Source organism: Penicillium rubens (genome assembly GCF_028828025.1).
Source record: "Penicillium rubens strain IBT 27055 chromosome Unknown utg000002l_segment0_segment0, whole genome shotgun sequence".
NCBI lineage: Eukaryota > Fungi > Ascomycota > Eurotiomycetes > Eurotiales > Aspergillaceae > Penicillium > Penicillium rubens.
This window is the reverse complement of record NW_026890600.1, coordinates 9,135,315-9,159,997: the sequence shown is the minus strand read 5'-3', so window position 1 is coordinate 9,159,997 and position 24,683 is coordinate 9,135,315. Positions and strand designations below refer to the sequence as shown.

The following is a 24,683-nucleotide window of genomic DNA, read 5'->3' as shown; positions in this document are numbered from 1 at the left end:
CAAGGCAAGATAGTAGCAACTATGCACGTCTTTGTCCGTCCACCCAAGGAGTCTCGCAGTAATTTCGTTATTTTAGATTCCCTGTCCGATGTCAGTTCTCTTTCTGAATATATCTACGACTAGCCCAGTCCAAGCTTGTTTCCATTCTCAGCTCGTACCATGATCGAGCTTGCTACTGCATCGCGGTTTGCCTCTTCGCTACTGTCCAACACAGTACAGCTTGTTCCTATTCATGGATAACTTTTGTTTCATCCCCTCCAGACCGCAAGCGGCAGACTTATCAACTAATGCATTGATGACCTGTCCAAGCGTTAGCAAGCTCTAGGGATCTTGAGGGAGACTTAATTACCTGTGGGTACTCGCCCGTCGCGATAGTCAGTTCTCTCGCAATTGGAGGCTTCATGTTCTTCTGCCTCGCGGGGCTTGGTTTCAAACCGTTTAAGACGGCAATGCCGGTGGCGGGGAGCTGCAGCCTTGCAATTACCGCTGCGTGTCATCCGGCCTTTGATCCAAACGAAGATAAGAGTACAGTCGGTCAATGGGGGCGAGGATATGGGGTTTTTGCCTGTTAAGTGGGGGTCGGTACTGGTCAATGGCCGTGTCGGACATTGCAGCTTCACGTCGGAGGATGCCGATGTGCCCAAGACGGTAAAAATATGGGATGTTAAGGGTCGACATCATGATTATAATGGACTGGCTTATCTTCTGACATCGAGCCCTAACATCACCCGATTAGTCTATCTGAGAGAGCACGTGATAGCCCCGAGACCGGCGATCAAGATGATGCTAATGAGAATACAAAAAAGAGATAACTTGAATTCTAAATTCTAACAATTGTAAGAATTGCAATTGCTAGAATTTCAGTAGTTCTGAGTCATTGCTTGGTGTGCTATTTTTGAGTGTTGGATATGGCTGAACAGTGTGTTTATAGTATCCATAGATGTTTATAGCATTCAGACAGCTTCTGACAGCTAAAAGCTCTGCAAGGGACTAGAGCCAAAGTAGAAATATACCAATCAAAACACCAGTGCATACATATATGTATATATAGAACGGACCATCCATAGGAGGTAAAGATATCCTCGGGAAAGAAAAAAAAAAAAAGATTTAAGGTTATCCTCGGTGAAGAGCTCGGGGGCTCGTTGGGGGAAAAGGGAAGGATTTTCCCTCCACCTCAACCTCAATATTAATCTCAACGGGCATTTTGGAATTTATTCTCGGATATTTGGGTCTATGAGTCACGCGATTCCTAGTCTAGGACTATAAGACTTCCCTTATATATCGAGAGAGTTCAGGTGTTTTCTCTCCGCCAAGATCCACCCCTCTCTCTTTATCAGATCCGAAAACGGAATCTTCCTTTTTCTCCCGTCCAAGTCAACGTATGTTTACCTCTGACCTCGGTAAAGGACTCCGAGAGAAATTGATACATGAATTTCACTGACTCATAATCCACAGAACTCCCTCTGATATCTGGCCTATAGGCTATTGGTGTCCTTCAATTGGCACTGCTTTAACCAGCGCTTAGGTACAGTCACTTGACTGCTTGCCCGCAAAGAGGCCGAATAAAAAAAAAGAGTTTATACACATATAATAATAATAAAACGACAACATGTCCACCGAACATCAACATGCCTCTGTTGGTATCGACAAGCAACCTGTCTCCGAGGACATCTCCGAGCAGCCAGAAGCGCCTCAAAGCCAGAAATCCTCGGACGACATCGACTCCGAGGACCACAGCGTGGCCAACATTGAACGAATCTACAGGTGATTCGCACCTCCAAGAGACATTCCAATCTCAAATCTAACCTGGAACAGAAAACTGGACCGGCGCATCATCTCCGCATTTTGGATCCTCTACTTCCTCTGTTCGGCCATCCGGTCGAACGTAGGCCTAGCACAAACAATGAACACAGACACCGGCCATGACCTGGGAAGCGTGCTCAACCTAACCCGACACCAGATCTCAACTGGTCTCGCCCTCTTCTACGTCTGCTACGTGATCTTCGACCTCCCCTCAAACCTAATCATGACCCGCCTAAGCCCCCACGTCTGGATGAGCCGCATCGTGATCAGCGTAGGTCTAATCGGAAGCTGTCTCGCCGCCATGAAAGCAGCCTGGAGCTTCTAGTACGTCAACCCAATCAAACCCTTATTCTATGTCATAACGTATATCTAACAAAAACCTAGTCTCCTCCGCCTCCTCCTCGGTATCGTCACAGCAGGCATGTGGCCGGGAATGACATACTATCTAACGCTATTCTACCCGCCCTCACGCATCGGCAAACGAATCGGGCAATACTTCACAGCCTCACAAGTCTCCGCCGCGGTCGTCGGGCTCGTCTCCGCCGGCTTCCAAAAAATGGACGGCGCCCACGGCCTCGTCGGCTTCCAGTGGATGTTCCTCGTCTACGGCGTCATCACCGTCGCCCTCGGCTTCGCTCTGCTATGGTGGCTACCAGACAGACCCACGCCGCCGGGCGAACCCGCGCCAAAACGCGCCCGGTTGTTGCGCTGGGTGCCGGCTACGGCGCCTGCGCTGAAAGGCGCCGATGCGGTCGTGCATTACCATGACCTGAAGCGTGTTTACCACTCGAATGCGTGGACACTGCGGGATCTGCTTGCGGTGTTTTTGGATTGGAGATTGTATCCGCTGCTGGTTATGTACTTTGGTGTTGTGGGTGTTGGTATTGGCGTGCAGTTGTACGCGAACTTGATTATCAAGGCTATCGACCCGACGTTGAGTGATGTTTCTTTGAGTTTGTTGACGGCTCCGATTTGGATTGTATGGTTTCCTTTTCCTTTCCTTTTCTTCTCTTTTGCTCTTCTTTTGGCTCTCCAAGTTCCCACCAACTAACACATCCCAGATGGACCTCATCGCCATCCTCCTAGTAACACCCCTCTCAGACCGCTTCCACCGCCACCGCGCAATCTTCTTCTCAATTCCCGTCCTCCTACAAATCCTCGGCCTCCTCCTAACAACCTACGCGGGCACAGACGCAAACCCATGGCCGCGGTACGGCGGACTCCTAATCGTCGGGTTCGGACTCGGCCCAACAGTCCCGATAACGATGACCTGGACGACGGAGATATTCCAGCCTCGACACGGCGAGGTCGGCGTCGCTGCTGCGTCGGCTGTTGTCTCCGGACTCGGTAATCTGGGTAGTATCCTCACGACGTATGCGCTGTATTCTGGGTGGAAGAGTGATTACGAGGCGCCCGGCCGTGAGAAGTATAGGAAGAGTAACCTTGTCATGATTGGGATTCTGGCGGGGAGTATTCTCTCTGCGGCGTTGATGGAGGTTTTGTTGCGTTTTGTTGACGGGAGATATCGTGGTGATGGTGTTGATGGGGCGGTTGATGGGGCTGCGAGGCGGGAGGTGCGTCAGCGTGGTTTGCATGGGTTGGGGGCTGGTGTTAGGCGTTGGTTGAGGCTGGGAAGGTGAGTGCTAGGTAGACTTCTCTGTGTATGTTGTGGTGTGGCCGTGGTGGGATGGTAAAAGTGTTGCTATATTTCTCTAATGTTGCTGCTGTGGGGGACTTCTATAGAACTAAAAGGGAGTGAATACATCTAATATTGGACCTACACTTTTAGGATATTTTAGGATACCCTGCTTCCCAAGGGCAAAACTAGTCAATTAAATGAACTGAAGTATTCCACTTCCATGCTTTTTGACGTTAATCATGCTCGGCCATTCGAGACTGTCATACACTCCATACTCTGCATAAGAGAAGAAGAAGACTTCCATTGGATGCTGAAATGTGATACTAGATTGAGTTCAAGATCCTCCCATGTGTCACGAAGACGATCTGGCGAGGTACTCTAATCTAATAAGACCAATGAGACTAATTCAGAAAAGTACAAAGAGTTCAGGTTGAATCAAACACGAAAATTACTCCAAGGTGAGGGTCAGTGCAAAATTGTTAACTTGGTATTAATTGTCGATTCTCCAGAGGAACGATATCAGTATGATATCTCTCGATAAACGATGGTGCGGTTTTTCCCATCCATGAATATTCTATGCTATTGTACGTGTCACATTACCCTGCGAAGGGTAGTCGAGAGGAAACAGAAAAAAACGAAAAGAAATAAGTGCGGCTGGTGCAACGAGGGAGGGCCAGCAGGACGCAATAGGCGGACACTGGAACCGGGAGAAAGAAAGGACAGAACAGGAGAAGGAAGACAGGAAGAGGAAGAGAGAAAAGGCAGATCACAGAGCATCTATGGGGGCTCCCTCACACAGTCAGGCCGCTCTGGTCCGACTCCCAGGTTGACGCCGAGGGTATCGGAGCGCTAAGACCAAATGATTCCTTCTATCCATTTAAAGGCCACCACACATAGTCTCAACGATGATACCAGTGATCTGGTAGGGATCAGCGTTCGACGCGGGGCGGCGGTCCTCGAAGTATCCCTTGTTATCTTTCGCGACCTGGCGCGGGATACGGATGGAGCCACCACGGTCGGCGACACCGTAAGAGAACTTATCAATGTTACCGGTCTCGTGGCGACCAGTGAGACGCTCCTCGTTACCTTCACCGTAGACGGCGATGTGCTCAACGTGGCGGGCCTCGAACTTCTTCATGGCGGCCTCAATAGCCTTCATACCACCCTCGGCACGAGTGGCGTTGGTGGAAACGTTGGAGTGAAGACCGGCACCGTTCCACTCACCCTTGATGGGCTTGGGCTCGAAAGAGATACGGACGCCGAACTCTTCAGCGACACGGTGGAGAAGGAAACGGGACATCCAGAGGTGATCACCCACTTAAGAAACAGTTAGTCTCGTGATATTCTATTGTCGGGGGGTTCCAAACTTACTGTCGATGCCAGGGCAGGGGCCGACCTGGTACTCCCACTGGGAGGGCATGACCTCAGCGTTGATACCGGAGATGTTGATACCGGCGTACAAGCAGGCACGGTAGTGAGCCTCGACGATATCACGGCAGTAGACCTTGCCGGTACCGACACCGCAGTAGTAAGGACCCTGGGCACCGGGGAAACCACCACGGGGCCAGCCGTAAGGCCATCCATCAGTACCGAGGAGAGTGTACTCCTGTTCCAGACCGAACCAGAAGCCCTCGTGGGCGTTGGTCTCCATCAGACGGTTGGCTTCGTGGCGGTAGTTGTACTTGTTAGGGCTTCCATCAGCATCCCAGGTCTCGCAGAGGACAAGGATGTTGTCACCCTGGCGGAAGGGGTCGGGGTAGTAAGCCACGGGGCGAAGGTAGACATCGGAGTTGTCACCGGGGGCTTGGCTGGTGGAGGAACCGTCGAAGTTCCACTCGGGGAGCTCATCGACACTCGTGACGGGCTTGAACAGAGTCTGTGAACGATTCGAGTTAGTGAGTTGTTCCGCAGGAGCGCTATCTCACGTGACGGCGGGTGGCTGCGTCGCATGCTAAATCAAGAATCTCCGTGCACAGGGCTTATCGAGACCCGAGAGGGGACTCTAGATAAGAACATGCAGCAACCACGCCCCACAAGCCCACAGTGTGTAGTCCCCAAGATAAACAACTGGGGAACCAGATTGAGATGAGTCATACCTTTGTCTTGGAGCGAGTGCCACCGTTGGCATCAATCCAAACGTATTCAGCCTGGATGCGACCACGCTGGTCGAGGTTCATGTACTTCATGAGCTGCTTCAGTCAGTATGTGTCATTCCTCGCTGGCTCAAAGGCCATTGCGGAAATCCAAAATCAAGAATCAAACGCACATTCCCCGTGTTGGAGATGACAGTTGCCGATTCGGACGCCTGTAGAGAGAAAAAGAGGTCAGATTTGGTTCTACACACAAGAGATGAAGAGATGACCCGTACCATAGTGAATATGGATGTGTGTGTTTATAACGAAGTTTTCAAGCAATGACTTAAAGAGAGGATCCCGAAGGAAGGTAAACAGGGACCTCGAGAAGAAAAGCAAATTGAATATGGATGGGAAAATCCAAAGGAGGAGAGAATGAGTTTTAAAGATGTGGAGGGGCAAGGGAGGGATGATAACTCTGGGAAAAGAAAAAAAGAATTTAAATTTAGTCACTGACTTTTTCCTTTTTGGGAATTTCTTTTTTTGATTTTTTGAATTTTTTGGAATTTATTTCTTGGCAAAATCAGGAAGGCGCGGCTCAGCCACTTCCTAAATAGGTTAGCGTTGTATTGTGACAGTAAAGTCGTGGCCCAATACAGGGTACTGATAAAGTACCTCATACAAACTGTGCGCGTAGTCGGCAGTCTCTCTCCTGAAACCGGGTTGTTGGGGGAACAGAAAAGCCCTCACTCTATTTTAGTACTTCCCTATTTTCAATATAACATTTTTAATGCCTCAATATCAAAATAGAACAACTATCTCAACCCTTTTATTTTTCTTTTCACAACCGAGGGAACGCTGTAGCCTGTGAATATGAAGTTTCACCTTTTTTACCGAATTCAACGCCACTCGCTAACTTCCGTGTCATCATCGTCGCATCATCTAGACATCTTTCGCCGGTCCTCGCCGAGAGATCTACTCTTATAGCAGTTTGATTTGTTATATTCGAATCTAGATGCGAACTAGCACTCTATTGTATTCTCCGCACTCCGTACTCCCGTACAATGTAGCTCTTCTCCGGACTTTCACCTCCGCATCTTTGCCATGTCTACCAAACCGCTCCCGCCACCCGAACCAGTCAAGACTCCGTGCTGACTGGCGATAGCCCTAATTAGTGCCCAATCAGGCCTTGTAATGAAACTCTATGAAATGCACTGAAATGCAATATGATCCTTCTTCTCCCGTTGGACCGATAAGATATATACAATTAGAGGCATTAGTTACAGGGGATGTTATATGTAGAGCCGAATATAGCGCATGGCCTTCCATATCTGGTTCTTATCCCGGCATTCTCTCCGAAATAGGGCTCCTCGTCTTATCCGGGTCTACCTACCCCCTGACATACTACACATGTTCCCCTCAAAAGTGTAAATATCCATGCTGAGTACTCCATAGATAGTCGGTGATACGTTGGTCACGCTTCTTAGCAAGCCGACGCCAGGACCCTTGGGCCGAGCGCATATCAGCTGCAAATCCCGCAAGTGCATGAGGAACTGTAGACGAAAAAGCAAGGTGAATTCTAGATTCTTTTTTTTGGCCCTTGAATTATGCAATTTTAATCACGCGCGCGTCGCGAAAATAGCCCTCGAAACTGTACAACGCGAACGGCTAAGTACTCCGCGGTTCCTGAGATCTGCCCTTCGGAGCTATCACCAAATGACAGTAGCGCGATTTCATTATCGCGTGGCTTGTGAGACGGCTAGAACTTCTTGTTTTCCCAAGTACCTGTACTTTTTACACGCATTATCTCTTAGACCTTTGTATATCTGTTCCTGCAGCAGGTCGGACCGGGTAGCCGCACATGTACTTTATCACGCGAGCCGGACCGGTATAGAGTACATCGGCTATACCTCTGTAATACAAGGTCCGCACAAACTCCGCAAAAACTCCATCCCAACTCCATTGACTGGAGAAGCCAGCCACGCCGCGTCTGGGATCGAGTCATAGTCGGACCAGTGGGGTGGACCGTGGCAAAACGTTCTCGAAACCCCCGTCGATTCATTAATTGGACCAATCAGACCGCTTTGCTAGGACCACCCCGACACCGGCCATGGATAAGAGAATCAAAGCAGTATTACAGGTCGAGCAGGCATTTCGGTTATTCATATGTGTGATTTCAATTATGTACTATAAGAGTCACGAGTCCGTGGGTGATTTTGGGTACGTTTTCTTAGGTAAGAACATTGTAGTCTATATTCTCATATGGGACAGAATATGCATCTCGGGAGATTTAGGTCAGGGATTCTCCAAGGAAGAATAAAAGTGGCGAAAGAGATCTTCTTCCCCCGTATTTTCTCCGGCAAATGGAAGTCTGGCAGATGTCGGGAGTTTCAGGGATCTAAGGTGAGTGAGTGGCTGAGGTTCCGATCTTCAGCCCTGTGCTTTCTCCAGGTTTTGTATGTTGTATATTTAGTGCAATACCAGATCACCTTGGAGGCATATTCTTGGAGCCACATCTAAATCTGAAGAGTTTCAACTGCAGGTGTATTAATAGCATGAGACATCTAGATCCGGGCTTAGTCACCGGCCAAGTCCGGGGGGCTGTGCGTGGTACTGTGTATCTGTATGAGGATACAGGATGTCGTGTACATTGTAGTATCTATAATATGTAAAATGCAGTTCAAAGAACATACCACAGAACATTTCAAGCAAAGAAAAGAAATATAATCTATATAAAATAATAATATCAAAGAAATAATATGAAAATAATATAAATATCAATAAAATCTCAGAAACCCCCATAGATCGACATGCCCCTTTCTTATCGCTCCCTTCCCATTGGCTCTTATCGCCAGTGACAAACCACGCTGACTAGAATATCGCACATTCAACTGATATTCACGTAATTGCTTTCTTCTTATTTGCCGGATTCGAATCAGGTCAGATGTTCCATATCTTTAGGAATAGCCGAATTCCCCTACTCCGTATACCAACATATTTTGAGGGTTTTTATACGGAAAGATGTTGCAAAATGCCTCATCGGAATGCTCGAAAGCGGAAGCGGTGGATATGACACATGGATAGCTTGGATCTTCGTCAGATCGTCAGGTTTATCATCAGGTTTGGAATATAGCATGCCAAGGTTCTATACTGGTTTCGGACTTCTTGCCCAGCCCGTACCCAGGTTTAGTTAAAAAGCTCGCTTCCAAGATCCACAGATGAACATAAAAAAGTGTTGCATCATAAAATTGAAAAGATGGAAAAGTTGGTTTCTTGTTCTGATGATTTAGTGGTAGGGCTTATGACATACATAGAGGCAGTAAGAAAAAGCCTCAAAAGCGCCCCTTTATGGTTAATCACACGAATGGTCAGTGCTAAAACCCTCACTTTCAATCCCTTTCTCATGTGGATTTCACCAAAATTCGAATAATGCCTCATAAGTCAACAAATGGCACTGGCATGGTATCCCTTGCACCTGGCAGATCCATTAGCCGGGTAAATTGAGATCTAATGTCTCGCTTAATATACAATCATTAGGGTCCAAATTCTACCACATCTGGGCTTTTGGCCGATTTAGTAAAACAAAGACTACAACATTGTACTAGGTATAATGTGATCCGCACAGGCCCTTATTGACGCCCGACTCGATTAAACTGCAGATACAACCGTACTGGTCCGTCTAGGCGCATCTTGGTATTCATTCTACCAATCCAGTCAACGTCAATCTAGTGCAACCTTCCTGTTGGCGCCTGATCGATAGTGTCATGTTCCGACGACATATGCCTGCCTCCGGAGGTGTGAACGGGGGGCATGAAGTAGCCATTCAGACCTCGAAAGTCACGCACAATGTAGACCCGGGGCTGGCCCCGCATCATGTCCGGGGCCTAGACTTATCTGATCAACTCTGAAACAGCGCCGGCTGTTTGCTTAGGTACACCTACATGCATAGGTAGGTATGTATCTATTTGAGAAAGCTGTGGTATTTTGGAAAGTTCCTTCGGTGTATCTTTGGAGGGTCGACGAAGTGTTACATTGAAATGTAGTTGGAGATGGATAGTGGATGTGACATGCATTAAGCTGAAACAGACGTCCATAGATGTAGTCCACACACAGTTAGTACTCCGTAAGCATGATGACTCTGGGACCATGTTTGTGTTTTTTAAAAAAGAAAATACACCACAGCTTTATCTTAAAAAGGCAAGTAACAACAGCCCTCTGAGTTCTGTTTTCTTATTCGCTGGAATGTGCTATGTGCGATCTAGATAGGGAGTATAAAGTATAAATACCCTCTCATCTCCTTCACACACACTCTCTGTCGATGTTTTACTATCTTGGCCATCATATCTTCGATACCAACTGCTCCCTATGCCGGCCAGGATTCGTGGGACTCCCACGTGCAGCGTAGCGTGTTGCTTCTAGTAGTCTGAGGTTGGCTCTCTCCACGCCGGTGGTTCCGTGTACCATGCAGACCTAGGTATACAAAGCTAGAAAACCTTTGTAATTTGGGATCTTCAACTTATTGAATCAATGATAGTGTTGATCTATATATCACTAGTCACTTTGTGTGATCCAGTATTTGCTTGAGACTATCTAGAATTTAGATATTCAGATCTCAATCAAGTAGGAACTGGTGACAAGAGTAGCCAACCACCAGCCCATGCATTATATGAGTCATGTGGCGCTTGGATGGTGGAGTACCCCGAGCGCGAACTGATACTTCAGCTAGCAAGGTGTTACACTAACCACAGTATACATTGCGACCAACGTACAACTGCACCTAGCGGTTTGCATATCAATGTCAGACATCAGTCATGAGCAACTGCGGGACTAAGGATTGCCTTGGTTTGGGAATACAAGAATGTTGTATCTCGGTACCACTGGATCTCACCCATTGCCAGCCCGCTGTTGCATCCAACGCAATACCCACTCAACCAAGATGCTCAGGTCTTGCGAGACTTCGAGCACTTTGGCAATCTTCTTTTGTACATCTTGGAGCCCTGGATCAAGGTTATCCATTCCCTGCATTTCAGTGTCACCACCCTGTTCGCTGTCCACTAACCCAGCAGTATCCACAACTGAGATTTGGCCATTGAGCCCGACTTCAAAGCAAATTGCGATTTGTCTGGGTGTTTGAACGGATCGCGGGGCTTCGGGGCTCTCGTAGTTCCTCTGATCTGTGATGAGCAACATGAGAGCAGGCCCCTGGCCGAGTTGAATACGCAATGTCACATCGACTTTGACGTCGTCCACGGACACTCGGTTGGGACTCTTTCCTCCACTGGAGGGGGTTGAAATTCCAACTCCAGAGTCATTCTTGCTATTATCCGAGCTACTCTGACCAAGCAGCAGATTCAATCTCTCCTCGTTAGGATCATCGTTGTTCAAGATTATGGGCCCATCTTGGCCAGCGAAGAGGTCTGGGGTTTGGACAGGAGGAGCACGGGGTTTTTGGGGGGTTGCATTTGAAGACTCCGTGGCGTTGGCCTGGTCTTTAGGAAGATGAAATGTCTTCCGAATCAGATTGGCTAACACGGCATACTGCCGTAGGATCTAAAAAGAGTTAGTGAAAGACAACATCGGATGAAAACACACGTACCGGAAGGATATCTGCGAGCTGCCGGGGGTGCGAGAAGGGTAGATCCCGGATGGTGCACCCGGTGATGGACTCAAAGGATTGGAAAGTGTAGTTATGCTGTTTCGTATACTGCTTGCCTTCCGAGTCAAAAGCATGCACTGGCATTCGGCGCTTTCTACGGCCAATTTGAGGAGATGAGACAGGTGATGTCAAGGATGAAGATTCCGACACCAACAACGCGTCGTACGTGATCATCTTAAACTCTTGTGGGAGCTGCATACCGAGCTGACGATAGATCTCTGAGGCTGCAAGAATAGGAACGTCGAGTGCTGGTTCAAGTTTACCAACGAAGCGACGGTTGGGTGGCGATGACTCCAGCATGCTAGAGTCCAACGCCATGGGGTCATGGTTACCATGGGTTAACCGCGTGGTCTGCGGAGGATCAATCCAGTTCACAGACCCAGCGGCACCAGTTGATGGAAGCAATTCAGTGCTTTCACCCGCAGTAAAAACTTCGCTCCCAACCCACTCCTTTGAAATGCGCAGGGACGGATACCCCTCTTCGCATTCAATCATGACAGTCCATGATCTGCCTTGACCATCCAACTCGTCCTTTGAGCCTTCATCATGTTGTGCGTCAATCTCCATAGCATCCGAAGATGGTAGGCTCTGCTTCGCATCCAGGACTTTGGCTTGCTCAACCCAATATTCCAAGCCGAGCCCAATTCGACTCCCCTTATGCATGGTGGGGCGCCCGATGACACCTGCGCAAAGATGCTGATACTCGCCGCCGTGCTTCCCATCCTTGCTTTCTTCCGCCCAGATGCGCCTGAAGTTTTCTTCGAGATTCTCCAACGCCTCAAAGCAGTTAACTTCTTGGCTGAGTTTGTCAAGCTTTGCAAGCCATTGTAAATTTTCGTGGAACTCTTGGAGTGACCTCCATTTCCCACATTCGGCGTCTTCCGGGGACTGTGCGAGGGTACGTTTCAAGACCGCTGTAGCTTCCTCGCGCCGCACACCTTCAGTGTATTCAGGCGTGGCATATCGTAGACTGACGTCTTTGACGACATCCTGACCAGCGTAGAAATCAATCTCAAGATCGACGAAGTTGCCGGCGATGTTGAGATTATCGTCCTGCCAAATGGACTCGAAACCTTCGAGTCGACTCAGCCGTTCCACACTTTCACGTGAAACTCCTCTACCCGAAACTCGCGCCCGTAGGAGCTGAACCACCTCCTCGACGCGATGCCTCTGCTCTTCGTCGTTGTCGCGCGCGACTCCGAGCTTGATTCCCTGCATCCCGAGGTTTTGGATGTCGCTCTCGTTCATGCCCGCACCAACAAGACCATCATGCACCGCAGGAGAAGGACTGATGCCAGTATACCCACCAAGCGCTAAAAGAGCCGAAGGTGAGCTGAAATTGACAGTGTCGTCGACCCCACTAGTGGCGGCGAGAGGGGTTGCGTACTGATGGGATGAGACACTCGTTTGATGCGCATGTGCGGGTCCCGAGCCTGTCGGAGTTCTCATCGAAGGCGATTTATGGGCGAGTGATCGAGATAGAGGAGCGGAGGATGGATGGGGAGAGGACAGGTGAGTTGGCGTTGCGCCAGGTTTGGCCGAGGGAGTAGCCATGGTAGAATGAAAGGAATGGCCAGAGCAGAATGTCAGGAGTAATTGGAAGTTAGATATAGCAAAATCCGTCCGAAAAAAATGGGTATCATAAGAAGTATCGAAGCACAGAACACAAGGAAGCCGGGTATGTTTGAATGCGACTCAATTCTCACCAGCGCAAGTCGTGACTTAGCGGGTACACAAGGGAAGAACTGTCAAATTATTGTACAGATCAAGTATCATGACACATCCGAAGCTCCCCCGTTCCCGTGAACACTGCAATTAACAAGCACGATTCGGTTCCAAAGAACATCCGAAACAGACAGCTCCATCAAAAGACACGATCACGTGTTTTTCTGATGTTTGCATTGTTTGCGTCCACCGTCACATCTTCAATGGCCCCATTCTGATTGAACCGAAGTATTTGATTCATATATTCTGTCAATAGATGTACCTCGAGATACATTTGTGTGATTGCCTCGCTCCATACAACTTTGTCTATTGGAATAATATCTAACGAGTAGGGGGTGGGATTCATGGGTAGTGACAGGACTATGTCTGCAGGGGTCCATAACAATTAACATCCCACATATTCCGCCAATTGACCCGAAAGATAATATTTTCACATATTTGACACACTGGAGCCACATCTGTATTTTCAACCCATTCAACTCCCCAGCTTTTCTTGTGAACAATCGACATCCTCAGCTCCTCTCGCTCGGGATGGTGTAGGGAGAGCTTGACCTTGTCTCGGCTGGGGCAGTGTTGGCCCTAATGGGGTCTCGTTCTGTCCCGTTATACTGGCAGGGCTGGTGTTCTTTTTGGTCTTGGTTTTGAGTCACAAGGCAGGATTTTTCCAACAAGCCAATCTTTTGCGCGAGGGCACTAGGTCCACCTGTTTTGATGGTGTGAGACAACACACTGTTGGCTGATGTTGGGGGGAAAGGTAGACATCTTTAGTTAGTGAACGTACCACCATCGAATGCATGCCATGGTCTTTTACCTCCGGGTTCAGCGGGGATCCTAGAATTGTCGTTATAGAGCATGCTGCGGTATGCACCGCTTGGATGGTCTGCAATACCTCAGCTGACGCTTCTATCGTCGTCTCGGGTCTTTAATTTACCCCAATGCGTCTATTATATGCGTTTCGCTGAATTTATGGTTCATGGGCTTGTCTATCCAGGGTCCTAAGGAACGATCTACGACATCGGCGTGTTACAAGTGCGGGAAGGCCAAGTATTACATGTGATGGTGATAATAGCGAACATGGCATAAGCAGGGGCGAAAACTGTCGGAAATTTAGAGATCAAGGTGCAAGAACGGAGTCATAAATAGTCAAACAGAGGAGGAAGAAAAAAGGATATTGGAAAACCCCCCTTAGGTGTTGCAAATTCCTGAGATTACCAGGTAGCCCACCCCTAACTGACCTCCCTATCACGACTAGGTCGGTCACAGCTACGAGGTCTTATTCAAGGGAAAGCGACTGCCCTATGAGGTTTCCATGGAAAGCCTTAACTTTTGGTTAATCTGGACAATCAAATGGCCAAGGTCCCCACACCTCTCAGGTCACAAGTATTCAACTATCAATGACAATATGGAGCCGTCTATCCTTTCTCATAAATACCTAGGTATGGTGGGACGTTTACTTTGGTAGATTTTAACAATAAGGAAATTCGGGAACAACACGGGAGATCCCGAGTGGAGCCCGGGAGAAACCGAACTTTATTTTTGACCACCCCATCCCCACCAGCCATTGGACCCTTCCAGTCTGGTGGACCCGTGCTCGGGGTAGGCACATGGATAGGCCGCGCCGGGCCTATGTGTACCGCCTTTCTATCAACCTGAATACTGCCACCCACACGCGAACATGTCCCTACCTTCGAGGCACTCTTTGCCTTTAGTGTAAGTATTACTGCCCTAGCGATACTTGTATTGGTAGTCAAATACAGTCCGCCGCCTGGTTCCCACATACATACCTCCACCCTTCTTTAACCTTTCCCATCGTGCTCTTCGCCCTAAACACCATAGGCATGTTTCAAAAAGCCCAATATCTGGTAAAGCTCTATCCAGCATACAAGGTGGATGATTTGGCAAACCTCACACACATAGAGGTTCTATTTTGGCGGTAAACATGTCACCACGACGAACGATGCGCCACGGAATATGCTTCATCCAACCGTATACCGCTTAGAACTCGAGGAGCCCCGTTTTGACCTTCCAGAAACAGTCATCGTCAAGCAACAGAAAAATGGACGGGAATATGAGTTTCCCAATGAAATATCCACCTACAAGTAGCTACAAAAGCTTCAAGGAACCGTGATCCCAACTCTATTCAGTAAAGGCTCCCTCAATGGGCGTCCGGCCTTGGTTCTTTCAGAGGTCTAAGGTACTACTTTGCCCGGTCTTGCGAAACTAGTCGAAACAAATGTGGAGATAAAACTCTAGAGTTGAGATAGCTTTCTAAGAGCTCTGCAAGAACAATGCCGAGCATCATGACCTGAACCTGGGTAATTTTCTGTCCTGCGATAATGGACAAGTGGTGGTTACCGACCTTGAAGATGTCAAATTCCGTGATAGAAAGCAAGCTTGGGAGTACAGCGTTAATCTGGGCAGCATGAGTTTCCTGATGAGCGGATTTAGGGACGTGAGATATCCACGCCGTGCTCCGTCAACTGTTTTATACTCAATGCCCTGCACTGTGGATAGCGATGATTGGAGCGGCTTAGAATGCCCAGTTCCCGAGTTGAGGCAGCTTTAGGAAATAATCGGGATTTGTCACGCTCTGAAAAGGAATAGTGGCTCACGACGGTTTCAGGGAGAGAAGGAACCTGCAATTAAGTCTAGGGGTCTCTAAGAACTAGGGACTGGCGACGCCTCCTTTTGGGGTTACAATAACCAGGAGATGGATTCATACCACTGGACAGCTCCTCATCAAATCCACCCTCTTTAGTCAAGAAAATAGATTTCAACTAGAATATCGTCGGTCTTCGGCTCTCCTATGCACATTATGACGGATATTGCATCCATGGATGTCTTTGCTGTATCTAATCTGTTAGCCATTAACGAGAATAGATGTTGTCATACATGCATACATGCAATGTGTGCAGGGTATGCGTTTGTCTCTGTGTGCAGACTGAGTATTTGCCTAGTTTGTCTCGTTTGTTATTTTGTAGGCTTATATACCGCCTTTCCATAGGTGCATCATCACCTCTCTTCTTCTTCACGATTTTCCCTCCATCTCTCTTGTCTCGTAGCCTCAACAATAGATCAATTCCAAGATTGAGTCTGTGACAGATCTTTCACTTATGTTTATCATTCCAATATAGTGGACGTGCTTCTAAGGCCCGCCACTTCTGGTCGGAAACTTTCAATGGCCGCACCTACCCGACCTCACAATTTTATGGACAACCTTCCAAATTGGGCCAGTATAAATGTGATGACTAATATACTTTGCTGCCTCGGGACCTCGGGATGGCTCCGGGGAAAGGTAAGCCCGTCCGTATTTCTTGCCTGGTAAAATTGGCATGAGCTAGCACACTGGGTCCACTTTTCTTCCGGCATATATCTACCGCCTTCGAAACCGCCTGCCATTCCAATCAAGCTATGATCCAGCTCTCTCGAATGTAATCATATCCGACCTCATACCTAGTTGCTCAATTACTCACTGCCAAGTACCTTGATATACTTACACCCCCAATGTTTGCAGCAAGAGCATTTGGCCGACAGGCCCGGGTTCTTCCCAAATGGACCCAATTCCGTTGTGTATCGACATTGGAAGGGTCTCCGTACATAGTATGCTATTGCGCCACCTTACAGAGCCATCATTGAAGCTAAATTCTTGATAGTACGTGTTCCCAAATGAACAACCAAGTGGAACCCACGTGTTGTCACTATTGCCCTCCGAGCCTGTCAACCCAGACCTGGCTATCGGACTCGCAACTCAACTGCCACCGACAACAGACACCTTCAAAGAAAACCCAAAATTCCTGAATATAGTACAAGATGTGCTCTCGGAATACGCACATGAAGACCCCGATGCCAAGTCTCAAGCGCAGGTCATGGTGTCTGTGGCCGGGGCGAACCTGAACTCAGGCGGTGTGTTGTTAACGGGCCGACGCGGAAAACGTCGTGGAGACGACTCGAGCAGTGGTGCTAGCGGTCAGGGTGGTGCGGGCTCTGGTGGACGTGGTGGCTGGATTCATATCTCCGATGGCAGACGGCCGCCTGACTATGGGCGGATTGCTTGGTAGGGGCTTGCCTGTGTTTCAAGAAGCACGTTTTACTCCGTGAGATTTATACTGATGCCAGACAGGCCCGAGGATATGTTCGGAAGTCTTGAAGTGGATGCCAACGGTCAGTTCGTTGGAGACAATGGCAATTATCAGCCAAGTGGTATGTTTTCCGACTATATAAGACTCAACAGGCCAAGCTAATACTTAGCAGGTACATATCGTATCCTAACCCGAGATGGAATGTAAGTATCCCCTTCCTAGATTTGGTCATACTAGGATCAATGTTGATCGATTCTATAGTTTCGGGTTGAGTCCTTTCCTCAGAGAGAAGCTGGTCCGGAAGCTACGAGAGCTTGAGAAGTGATCTCTTCGAAATTAGTGTACATTGTCACAGAATCCTATGTAGAATATATATCCTTCCTCAACAGTGAACTCAGTGCTCTACTCTTTCTTTCAACCCTGCATTCGGTTGCTGTTGAACTTTTTGCCCAGCTTTCTTTAACCACAGTCCTTTTGCATTGGACTGTTATCGACTCAACGCATTTTCCAAGTCAATTGAGTTTTCTATTCTATGAAGCTGGGTTTGAACGACACATTGGATATGGATGTCACCTAGTAAATCCAGCTTGGTCGTGACGTTCTCATCCCTGCTTGACAAAAAGAAAAATATATATCGGTCGAAAGTAAAAAGATCCATTTGACTATTACATGTATCATTTGTAGAAGAAACTCGTAATTCGTTGTGATCCATCTGCTGCCTTGGTTCCTCCAGACTTCTTCATAGGGCTATTATAGGTAGCACTGCGCAACTTCTTCTTTTGCGGCGATGGCTCCGTTGGATCCGTACTGACATTTCGCTTCTTACTTTCCTCGGCGTCAGCAGGAGCTTCTGGAGTATGCTCCCTCTTGCCAGCTGGCACCGGTTTTGGGGCATTGTCCTCGGTCCATTCTGAAACCTCAGTAGCGCGGTGCTCGGCTTGGTCCGTCTTCACTTTCGGCGACACAGGCTCCTTCTTTGGGGAGGGATCTAATTTTTCCTGCGTTTTCGCATTGGCAAAGAAGTTTGCAATGTTGCTCTTGTTTTCCTTGCTGTCGACAGGAACAATGAAGTTTGGGGAATTGTTTCCAACTTTCCCAACCTCCTTGGGTACAGGATAGCACTCCAGTTCGCCCTCATAGGGCTTGAGAATCGATTGAAGCTCTTTTGACCAGGTCTTTTGGCGGGGGTCCAGCCATTTATTCATCGCTTCACTCCCGGGTTCTAGTATCACGGGCATACGTTCATGCAGGAACTTCAGGTAGGGATTAGAAGAGGTTGTGATCACCGTGTACGTGTAGAGCTTTTCGTCAGAACCTGTGCAAATTATTTCGTCAGCCCGATTAGTCTTAGTCCTTATATCAGAAAGGCCTGCACATGCCCTCATAGGAAACACAGTCCCATAGTCCAGCAAAGCACATCAGCTCCCCATCTTTGCGCCGGATAAAATGTGGAACCTTTTCCTTGCCCCCGGGCCCCTTTTTCAACCACTCGTAAAAGCCCTGGCAGACGACAACACACCTCTTTCGTCGCTTCATGGTAGTCCACATCCCCGACTCTTTGGCCAAGGAATCATCGCGACAGTTAATCGTGCGCATCATGGATCCGTAATCCGGCTGGCGCTTCGTCCAGAATGGGATGAGGCCCCATTTCATGCTCTGGAGTTTGTATTTGATAGCCGCGTTGTCTACTGGCTCGGTATCTGGGTTCACATCATCTTTTGCTTCTTCCGAATCTTGTTTTTGGTGTTCGCTATCAACATCTTGCTGAGCATCGTAGCTCCCTTTATCGGTGATATCAGCGCGATAGACGGCACCGAAGTTGCCCGGTGCAAAATTGTATGTCTCTCTGACTGCATCATCGTCTGGTGCTTCATCCACTTGCATGCCTTGTTCTTGCAGGCGGTCTCGGATGTACGCCAAGCGCTTGAGATGGTCAGCTGGCGAATAGGCTAGATAGAGGAACCGTAACATACCACGCCCAAAGCATATCGCCCACACATTGTCACTGTGAGCTAGTATATCTACTGAATGAAGAGATCTCCACGAGCAATGCTTGATCAAACCAGTGTATTTTCCAGACAGAATGGGTGGGAAGGTCCTCCAGCGGGCGACGTCATATGGCGGAGCGGAGCTTGGACCACCAGAAAATCGAGGGCTCTCCCATCAACCACTCACCATATACCCTCTCCGTCTCTCTCTCTCTCTCCATTTTCTAAGTCAATTTGCGAGGTTGTATCAGACAACCAGTTGCTGATAAAAATCAAGAACTGAGATCTCATTCAAATACTCCACTCACACGTTCCCAATGTTCCGCGCAGCATCACGGCGCACGAGCGCGCATGCCGCAAAACTTCTACAACCACAACCAAAGAGTCTCGCCCGCTCAATATACATCAACAGCACCACCCGGCCAACCCTCCAATCCCGCTTCAACAATGGCAAACCACTTACAAGCCCCTACATATCCGGTACACGGCACCTCACGATCATGCAGAAAATCAGCCGCAAATACCGCGAAGCATCTAAAGGAATCTGGCGCAAGAACCCCATCCTCATGCCACTAGCAATCATCTCAGTTGTTGGTGGTGCCTTCATCTTCGCCTACATCTCCTATGTGGAAGTGACACGGGTCGGGCCACAGTACCACAAATTCCCGCCGCCGGTGGCCGACGCTCTCCGCACGGCTGTCTATTACACCGAAATCGATCTCAACCCGGCCAAGGCTATGAAGGCGTACAGAGAGGCTCTGCATATAGCATTCGAGATGGGCATACACCCATACTCGGACGAGATTCTTGGGATCAAGCTGCAGGTTGCTATGATGCTGGAGAAAGCTGGACTTGTGAAGCCGGCGATTGATGTGTTGGAGCGAACGAAGAACGAGACTCTGGCGTGGGTGGAGGAAGTCACAGTAGGTAACGCTGCTGCTGCGGCCGATAAAGTGAAGGAAGCGCAGACGCAGGTGCAGAAGACCCCGGCCAATGTCAAGGTCGACACCGAGGCGATTCAGGAAACCGAAGAAGATCTGAAAGCAATGGCGCAGTACGAGGCTCGTCAGCGAGATAGAGCGCTCAAGAAGGTCGTTGGAATTGCGATGAAGCTTGGCGAGCTTTACTCCAGCGATTATATACAGGACGAGAAGAAAGCCGAGGCTGCGCAGGTCGCTGCTGTGGAGATCTGTCTGAAGGAAATGCACCGTCGTCAGAGGCTGGGACTTCCTGTTGGCAGCTCTAGCAGTGGCGAGGGGTCAGACGGCGAGGCATGGCTGAATCTCACTGAAATCGCGACGGCGTTGGCTGAGCTTGCTGCTACTTATACCGCCAAGGAGCGGTATGAGCTTGCCATGCCTCTATATATGCGCGCATTGGATTTGATCCGCGCTGCCGAGGGAACTTCCATATCTTGCAAACAGGTGGTGCTGCTGAACGATGTCGCTACCGCTCTGGTTGGCCAGGTTCAACTACCCCCTAAGTCCCAGCCACAGCAGCCTGTTACAGCGGAGCAGACTGTTGAGGCTGCGCAGAAATGGGCGGAGAAGGCCATTGAAGTTGCGGCGCACATTCAACCCCCGATACGGGACGAGGAGTGTGACATTACCTGCGTGGTTGCGACGTATAACCTGGGCGAGTTGGCTGAGCTTCAAAAGAAACCAGAGGTTGCTAAGAAGCGGTACACCGAGGCTAAGGCGTTGGCCGATGGAATTGGATATGAGGAGGGGAGTATGATGGCCAACGAGGCCTTGAAGAGACTTGGAAAGAAATAATGGGTAGAACCGTGAAGGCGTCTCTGTTCAGCCTGATGTACTATAGAAATCTCAAACCATTTTTGTATGATTTGACTCTCCTCGTCATACATACCATACTTAGGTACAATGTATGCAGCATTACCCTACTCTGTACATAGATAGCACAAGTGGGAGCACAAACGAGAGGAAAGACGTACAACCTAACGGACATACGGTACGATGGTTTTACAAGGTATCTTTAGAAGAAAAATAGGAAACATTTTGATGCCTTAACTGGTATTAGAACATCACATGTCTTGTACAAGATTCCATACATTTTCCATGCGGATCAAGTAGGCTAGACATGTCAGAAAACCTCCAGGCCGGGGACACCTCAGTCCCGGCGAGAAGTGCTTCATTGCTCGTGGCTCATACATCCCAAACCAATGCTCTTCTGGCCATATCTTTTGAACTTTTTTTCAATTCCCTTGTCAATAGATCAAAAAGAGGCTCCTCAAGCTCCGATACAACCACTCAAATCTATGCGCGCGACATAACACCCCAGGCGCGGATCTTGTTGTCGGTGTAACCGGCGAACAGGGTCTGGCCGTCAGCGGACCAGGCCAAGCTGATGCACTCGGGGTCACGGCTCTTCTTGCCCTTCTCAACGAACTCAGGCTTGAGCTCATCAACCTTGCTCTTCTTCTCGAGGTCGAAGATGGTGATGGAGCTGCTGGTGGCAGCGCACAGCCAGTAGCGGTTGGGGGAGAAGACGAGAGCGTGGATCTCATCGCCAGCGGAGAGAGAGTAGAGGTGCTTGGACTCGTTAAGGTCCCAGAGCATGGTGGTACCGTCCTTGCCACCGGAGGCGCAGAGGGATCCGTCGGGGGAGATGGTGACGGTGTTGATGTATCCGGTGTGACCGATGTGGTCGGTCTGGAGACGGCAGGAAGCGAGCTCCCAAACCTAGACGCGGATCAAATGTTAGCGTCGATACCCTCATAAAGAATGTCAAGTGTCAAGGAAAATTTTTTCCAATCCTTCTCTCATTCAATAAAACCAAAAGAAATCGTTGCTGTGCCCATCAGGCATTGGGTGAAAATTGTCTCATGGCCCCGAAGGGCTCTGAAGTAGCAAATACGTTTATGCAAACATCACGCGGGCAAAGCAAGGCGGGGAGGAGATTCTGCAGGGAAATTCGGAGTCGATAGCGTACCTTGACGAGCTTGTCCCAGCCAGCGGAGACAATGACGGGGTTCTGGGGGTTGGGGCTGAAGCGAACGCAGGAAACCCACTCAGTGTGGCCCTTGTCGGTGATGGTGAACTTGCAGTCACCGAGGGTGTTCCACAGCTTGATGGAGCGGTCACGGGAACCGGAGACGATCTGACGGTTGTCGGCGGAGAACGAGACGGACAGAACATCGTTGGTGTGGCCGACGAAAGTGCGGGTGGTGTTACCGGTGGAGAGCTCCCAGAGGCGGAGAGACTTATCCCACGAGGCGGACAGAGCGTAGGCACCGTCGGAGGAGATCACCTATAACGCAGACAAGACCATCGGTCAGCCAAAACCATTCCCATCTTTTTATTTTCATTTTCGAAATGCGCCATCCAAATCCATCTGTCGCATCCAATGGTTTCGTGGTTCATTCGGGAGAAGGAAAACGTACACAGTCAGAGACGATGTGCGAGTGACCCTCGAGGCTGCGCTTGGGGTAACCGTAGGCCTGCTCATCACGGGTAAGGTTCCAGATGATCAGGGTCTTGTCGCGGGAAGCGGACAGCAGCATGTTGGGGCTATTATCAAACATTCCAGTCAGAATTTTGTCCCTTCAAAAATTCAATCCCCGATCGGGATAGGTCGTTCTTACTTCTCCAGGGAGGTGGCGAGGGAAGTAACCCAGCCATTGTGGCCCTCAAGGGTGCCGCGAAGAACCAGCTGCTCAGCCATTATGGGAATGAGACAATGAAGGAGAGAGAGGGATGGGCGGAGATTGTCGTTGACTCTAGGGGGGAGGTAAAATCGAGATGGGAGGCAGACGTGCCCGCTCAAGCCCTAAGCCGCTTCGCTGCTCTCCTTGTGTGGTTCCGTGGAGCCCTAATACTAAGCGAAGTGGTCACATGACTTGCATCTATACAGACCAGATCAGGGCCTCGACGACGTATTTGGAAGATAGAGAATTGAATGTCCATTTGCATTCAGATTTTCTCTGTCATATTCGAAACTAGTACTGACTTTGGTCGTCTCCCCCAATCTGTGAATTCCACACCCATTGATCCCAGTACAATCAAATATACAACATTCTTAATACATGCCTTCTATGGACAATATGACCACTATGACAACTATAGTACAGTTTTGAAATCGACCAACCCGAGTTCAATCCCTTCCACATGCCCCTTACGAATTAAAAACCTGGACATCAGGCATTCTTCCCAAGCCACCACCACCACCAGTCTTCTTATTCTTGGCCTTCTCAAAGCCAGTAGCACTCTTATCGCGAACATGCTCTCTGAGCAGCGCGAGGACCTCAGAGTTCTGCCAGCGCGACGGTACAGGCCGGTAAGCTGCCCTGAAAGCGCCAATGGTCTGCGCCCATTCACCGCTCTTGGCACCGCTCTCCTTCCAAGTTTCGGTGATGGTATCCTCCTTAGGAGTGGAGGGTGAGATCTCCTCTGGTGAGTCCTGTGTCGCCCAGTAGTAGATGTCCCAATCGTTTTCGTCGAGGAAGCTGTCGTACTCGACGAGCTGATCGTAGTTCATCTTGCCCAGGTAGACATCTGCGAAGGTCGAGAGCAGTAGGTCCGATTCCAAAATTCCGCGTTTGCGGCTTTGGTCTGCGGTGGAATTGATTAGCTTGAATGGTTCTGGGCATATTTATGCGTCAATTCCTCGGCCTTGGCATTGTGACCGAGGTGCAAGCATGCATGGGAATGGGTACGAACATAGCAGGCGTGCCCTCTTCGTGGCTAGCTCCTCCCCAACTCTCTTCAAAGGCTCAACCTTAAACGTAATACCCTCCATCTCACCAACGCCAAGCTCGGGCTTCTGCGCCCCGTTATCCTGGCGACCACCGGTGAAATGCTCAATCCTTCCGGGGTACGGATCGGACGGTCTGTAGTTGGGATTGGCTGAATTCAGCATCTCCGGCGGCGCGGGCTTCTGGCCGACATTGACGAAGTCCTTTGTCATGGTAGAGGTTGTGTTGGGCACGAATTGGTTCGGGGCCTTGTTGGCCTGGTTTGCGCGGTGCGCCTTTACCTCCGGGGAAGCTTCGTCGCTGCCATCTTTGAGGCGTAGAGCTGTTGTTCCGAATTGGCGGTTTAGTCTTGTGATTGTGCTTATGGATGATGGCACTGGTCGCGCGACGCGATGGAGTATACGTGGAGCAGACATCTTGCTGTACAGTATCCTATAGGGAGTCGGGACTTTGCTTTTTCTCTCTAGGGATGAGGAGTTTGGCGTTTGATGCTCGGCTTTGACATCATCCGGTGTAATAGCCCGGGGAACCGAAAAGCTCCTGCAATGCCCGGTGTTTGTTCTGTTTGCAATGCTAAGCATCCCACTGAGAGGCCGTGGATTACACACTTGTCGACACAGCGCAATTCTTTAGATTCTATGTGTTTATTGGGGCCATTTAGGCCTTCGAGTTCGCACTCTTTTCGTTCGCTGCTTTGGCCTGCCTGTTGTTTTGGTTTCACCGGAATCCCTCTGCAAGATTTCGATCTAGATGTATACACTGACCTCATGCAGAAATACAAAGCTCTCCAGGGCTACCTACCAAGGTACCTACTACGTAGGCAGTGCTATGCCAGCATAGGTAGATACTAAATAATCTAGGAACACTCGGGTAATACTTCACTGGGCAAAAAGGAGCACAGTGAAGTCCAGCTAACCAACCATCCCGAAGGTATCACATGCGAGAAACAGAAATATTATTAGCGCCAGGCTGCAGAAAGCATGGTGTACATTTTATATCATTGAGAT

The 24,683-nt window shown here is 49.1% G+C and overlaps 12 protein-coding genes across 12 annotated transcripts; 5 read left to right on the top strand and 7 right to left on the bottom strand.

Moving 5' to 3' along the window:
• Window positions 1-119: 119 nt before the first annotated feature.
• N7525_005901 (uncharacterized protein) lies at window positions 120-497 on the bottom strand (the record flags this gene model as incomplete). Its single annotated transcript, XM_061213547.1, has 2 exons — window positions 120-226; window positions 350-497. The coding sequence occupies 2 exons, from the start codon at window positions 495-497 to the stop codon at window positions 120-122; spliced, it is 255 nt and encodes an 84-aa protein (XP_061070568.1).
• Window positions 498-1,609: 1,112 nt separating this feature from the next.
• N7525_005900 (putative MFS transporter) lies at window positions 1,610-3,443 on the top strand (the record flags this gene model as incomplete). The annotated part of the gene is made up of 4 exons (XM_002564303.2): window positions 1,610-1,764; window positions 1,816-2,127; window positions 2,188-2,782; window positions 2,865-3,443. The coding sequence occupies 4 exons, from the start codon at window positions 1,610-1,612 to the stop codon at window positions 3,441-3,443; spliced, it is 1,641 nt and encodes a 546-aa protein (XP_002564349.2).
• Window positions 3,444-4,319: 876 nt separating this feature from the next.
• glnA (glutamate--ammonia ligase) lies at window positions 4,320-5,813 on the bottom strand (the record flags this gene model as incomplete). Its single annotated transcript, XM_002564304.2, has 5 exons — window positions 4,320-4,759; window positions 4,814-5,318; window positions 5,539-5,631; window positions 5,709-5,747; window positions 5,811-5,813. The coding sequence occupies 5 exons, from the start codon at window positions 5,811-5,813 to the stop codon at window positions 4,320-4,322; spliced, it is 1,080 nt and encodes a 359-aa protein (XP_002564350.2).
• A 4,585-nt stretch (window positions 5,814-10,398) lies between these two features.
• N7525_005898 (RNA polymerase II mediator complex middle subunit MED1) lies at window positions 10,399-12,724 on the bottom strand (the record flags this gene model as incomplete). Its single annotated transcript, XM_002564306.2, has 2 exons — window positions 10,399-11,064; window positions 11,111-12,724. 2 exons carry the CDS (start codon window positions 12,722-12,724, stop codon window positions 10,399-10,401), a joined length of 2,280 nt encoding a protein of 759 aa, XP_002564352.2.
• A 683-nt stretch (window positions 12,725-13,407) lies between these two features.
• N7525_005897 (uncharacterized protein) lies at window positions 13,408-13,696 on the bottom strand (the record flags this gene model as incomplete). The annotated part of the gene is made up of 2 exons (XM_061213546.1): window positions 13,408-13,624; window positions 13,677-13,696. 2 exons carry the CDS (start codon window positions 13,694-13,696, stop codon window positions 13,408-13,410), a joined length of 237 nt encoding a protein of 78 aa, XP_061070567.1.
• An 874-nt stretch (window positions 13,697-14,570) lies between these two features.
• Window positions 14,571-14,998, top strand: N7525_005896 (uncharacterized protein; the record flags this gene model as incomplete). Its single annotated transcript, XM_061213545.1, is given in 3 exon segments — window positions 14,571-14,605; window positions 14,625-14,781; window positions 14,813-14,998. 3 exon segments carry the CDS (start codon window positions 14,571-14,573, stop codon window positions 14,996-14,998), a joined length of 378 nt encoding a protein of 125 aa, XP_061070566.1.
• A 55-nt stretch (window positions 14,999-15,053) lies between these two features.
• Window positions 15,054-15,461, top strand: N7525_005895 (uncharacterized protein; the record flags this gene model as incomplete). The annotated part of the gene is made up of 2 exons (XM_002564307.1): window positions 15,054-15,089; window positions 15,171-15,461. The coding sequence occupies 2 exons, from the start codon at window positions 15,054-15,056 to the stop codon at window positions 15,459-15,461; spliced, it is 327 nt and encodes a 108-aa protein (XP_002564353.1).
• Window positions 15,462-16,446: 985 nt separating this feature from the next.
• On the top strand, window positions 16,447-17,299 carry N7525_005894 (uncharacterized protein; the record flags this gene model as incomplete). The annotated part of the gene is made up of 5 exons (XM_061213544.1): window positions 16,447-16,488; window positions 16,549-16,949; window positions 17,016-17,095; window positions 17,147-17,177; window positions 17,236-17,299. 5 exons carry the CDS (start codon window positions 16,447-16,449, stop codon window positions 17,297-17,299), a joined length of 618 nt encoding a protein of 205 aa, XP_061070565.1.
• A 349-nt stretch (window positions 17,300-17,648) lies between these two features.
• On the bottom strand, window positions 17,649-18,974 carry N7525_005893 (SOS response-associated peptidase; the record flags this gene model as incomplete). Its single annotated transcript, XM_061213543.1, has 3 exons — window positions 17,649-18,289; window positions 18,354-18,897; window positions 18,948-18,974. The coding sequence occupies 3 exons, from the start codon at window positions 18,972-18,974 to the stop codon at window positions 17,649-17,651; spliced, it is 1,212 nt and encodes a 403-aa protein (XP_061070564.1).
• Window positions 18,975-19,279: 305 nt separating this feature from the next.
• Window positions 19,280-20,737, top strand: N7525_005892 (TPR domain protein; the record flags this gene model as incomplete). The annotated part of the gene is made up of 1 exon (XM_002564310.1): window positions 19,280-20,737. The coding sequence occupies one exon, from the start codon at window positions 19,280-19,282 to the stop codon at window positions 20,735-20,737; it is 1,458 nt and encodes a 485-aa protein (XP_002564356.1).
• A 501-nt stretch (window positions 20,738-21,238) lies between these two features.
• cpcB (40S ribosomal protein RACK1) lies at window positions 21,239-22,646 on the bottom strand (the record flags this gene model as incomplete). The annotated part of the gene is made up of 4 exons (XM_002564311.1): window positions 21,239-21,664; window positions 21,915-22,232; window positions 22,366-22,492; window positions 22,567-22,646. The coding sequence occupies 4 exons, from the start codon at window positions 22,644-22,646 to the stop codon at window positions 21,239-21,241; spliced, it is 951 nt and encodes a 316-aa protein (XP_002564357.1).
• A 450-nt stretch (window positions 22,647-23,096) lies between these two features.
• N7525_005890 (succinate dehydrogenase assembly factor 2) lies at window positions 23,097-24,092 on the bottom strand (the record flags this gene model as incomplete). Its single annotated transcript, XM_002564312.2, has 2 exons — window positions 23,097-23,533; window positions 23,642-24,092. The coding sequence occupies 2 exons, from the start codon at window positions 24,090-24,092 to the stop codon at window positions 23,097-23,099; spliced, it is 888 nt and encodes a 295-aa protein (XP_002564358.2).
• Window positions 24,093-24,683: the final 591 nt, after the last annotated feature.